The sequence below is a fragment of the Sinocyclocheilus grahami genome, unplaced genomic scaffold, assembly GCF_001515645.1.
Source record: "Sinocyclocheilus grahami isolate Dianchi unplaced genomic scaffold, SAMN03320097.WGS_v1.1 scaffold10089.1, whole genome shotgun sequence".
NCBI classification, from domain to species: domain Eukaryota; kingdom Metazoa; phylum Chordata; class Actinopteri; order Cypriniformes; family Cyprinidae; genus Sinocyclocheilus; species Sinocyclocheilus grahami.
In genome coordinates, this window is record NW_015513031.1 from 5,587 (window position 1) to 6,574 (window position 988).

At 58.5% G+C, this 988-nt stretch overlaps 1 protein-coding gene across 1 annotated transcript in view; it reads right to left on the reverse strand.

Moving 5' to 3' along the window:
* Positions 1-6: 6 nt before the first annotated feature.
* Positions 7-988, reverse strand: part of LOC107578414 (forkhead box protein O4-like) — a gene marked incomplete at both ends in the record, with an annotated part of 2,112 nt that continues 1,130 nt past the window's right edge. Inside the window, one exon of the mRNA XM_016264374.1 lies at positions 7-984. Within this exon, the coding sequence (XP_016119860.1) occupies positions 7-984 (978 nt within the window). The remainder of the gene's footprint in view (positions 985-988) is intronic.

Below are 988 nucleotides of genomic sequence, written 5' to 3' on the forward strand. Positions count from 1 at the left end.
TTCAGTGAACATGTCGATATCCAAGTCTGTAGGCAGACGGTCCTGGGAGGGCATGAAGTAGGGCGGTGTTGCAAACTGGCCTAGACCTTGCAGGCCTCCATTCCCACCAGGTGACGGGACAGGTCCGTGCTGCAGAAGCCCAGCGCCTGGCACCTGATGCTGGGTCTTTACAGTTGCGAGCTGAGGTGGTTCCTGGCTCATGGCCAAGTGCATCATTCCAAAGCCCATCTGTGAGTGCTGGAGTTGGGGTTGAGGCTGGAGGCTCATCTGCCCCACCGTGCTTGTGTCAATGCCTTTGCTCAGCAACATCTGACCTGCCTTAGCTTGGCTGCTGGACATAGATCTCCCGAGCCCCAAAAGCCCACCACCTCCTTGGCTTGGCATGAGAGGATCCATTTGGGTCATCATAACATCGCTGGGTGGGGGCGAATCGGAGGTCAAGAGAGCTTCGAGGCTGGAGGGCACGTGAGTGCTGAAACCACTGTGACCAGGACCGGGCAGGGGGCTGAAGAGGGAGTTTCCGAAGCTCGATGGGCTTGTGCTGGATCCGGCGCTGTGTTGAACCGAGCTCTGTGGCCCTGGCGGAGTGGATCCCTGTGTAGTCTTTGCTGGCTGCAGCTGCCGAAATGAAGGAAAGCTGGACCCTCGAGGCAGCAGGGTGGATGCCGAGGGCAAAGGCTGAGGTGGGGCAGGAGGAGCTGTGCTTGGGCTCGCACCACCTTGCGGACCAGTCATTAAAGTTAGCCCGTCAATCAAATCCAGTTCTTCCATTAGCGTCTCAGTTAGTGTTGGGGGAAGATTCCCTGTGGAATAGCCACCAAGAAGGCCATCCTCGTCCTCCTGCCCCGTGGCAATGGGAGAAAGCCTCCCGCTCAGCGTGCTGGCATTGGAGCTTGTACGTGGCCTGAAACTCGTCCACATGTCCGGGTCGTCCAGGCTGCCACGAGAGGAAGGGCTGCTGCTGTTCACTCCCCACTTTCCGAACTGA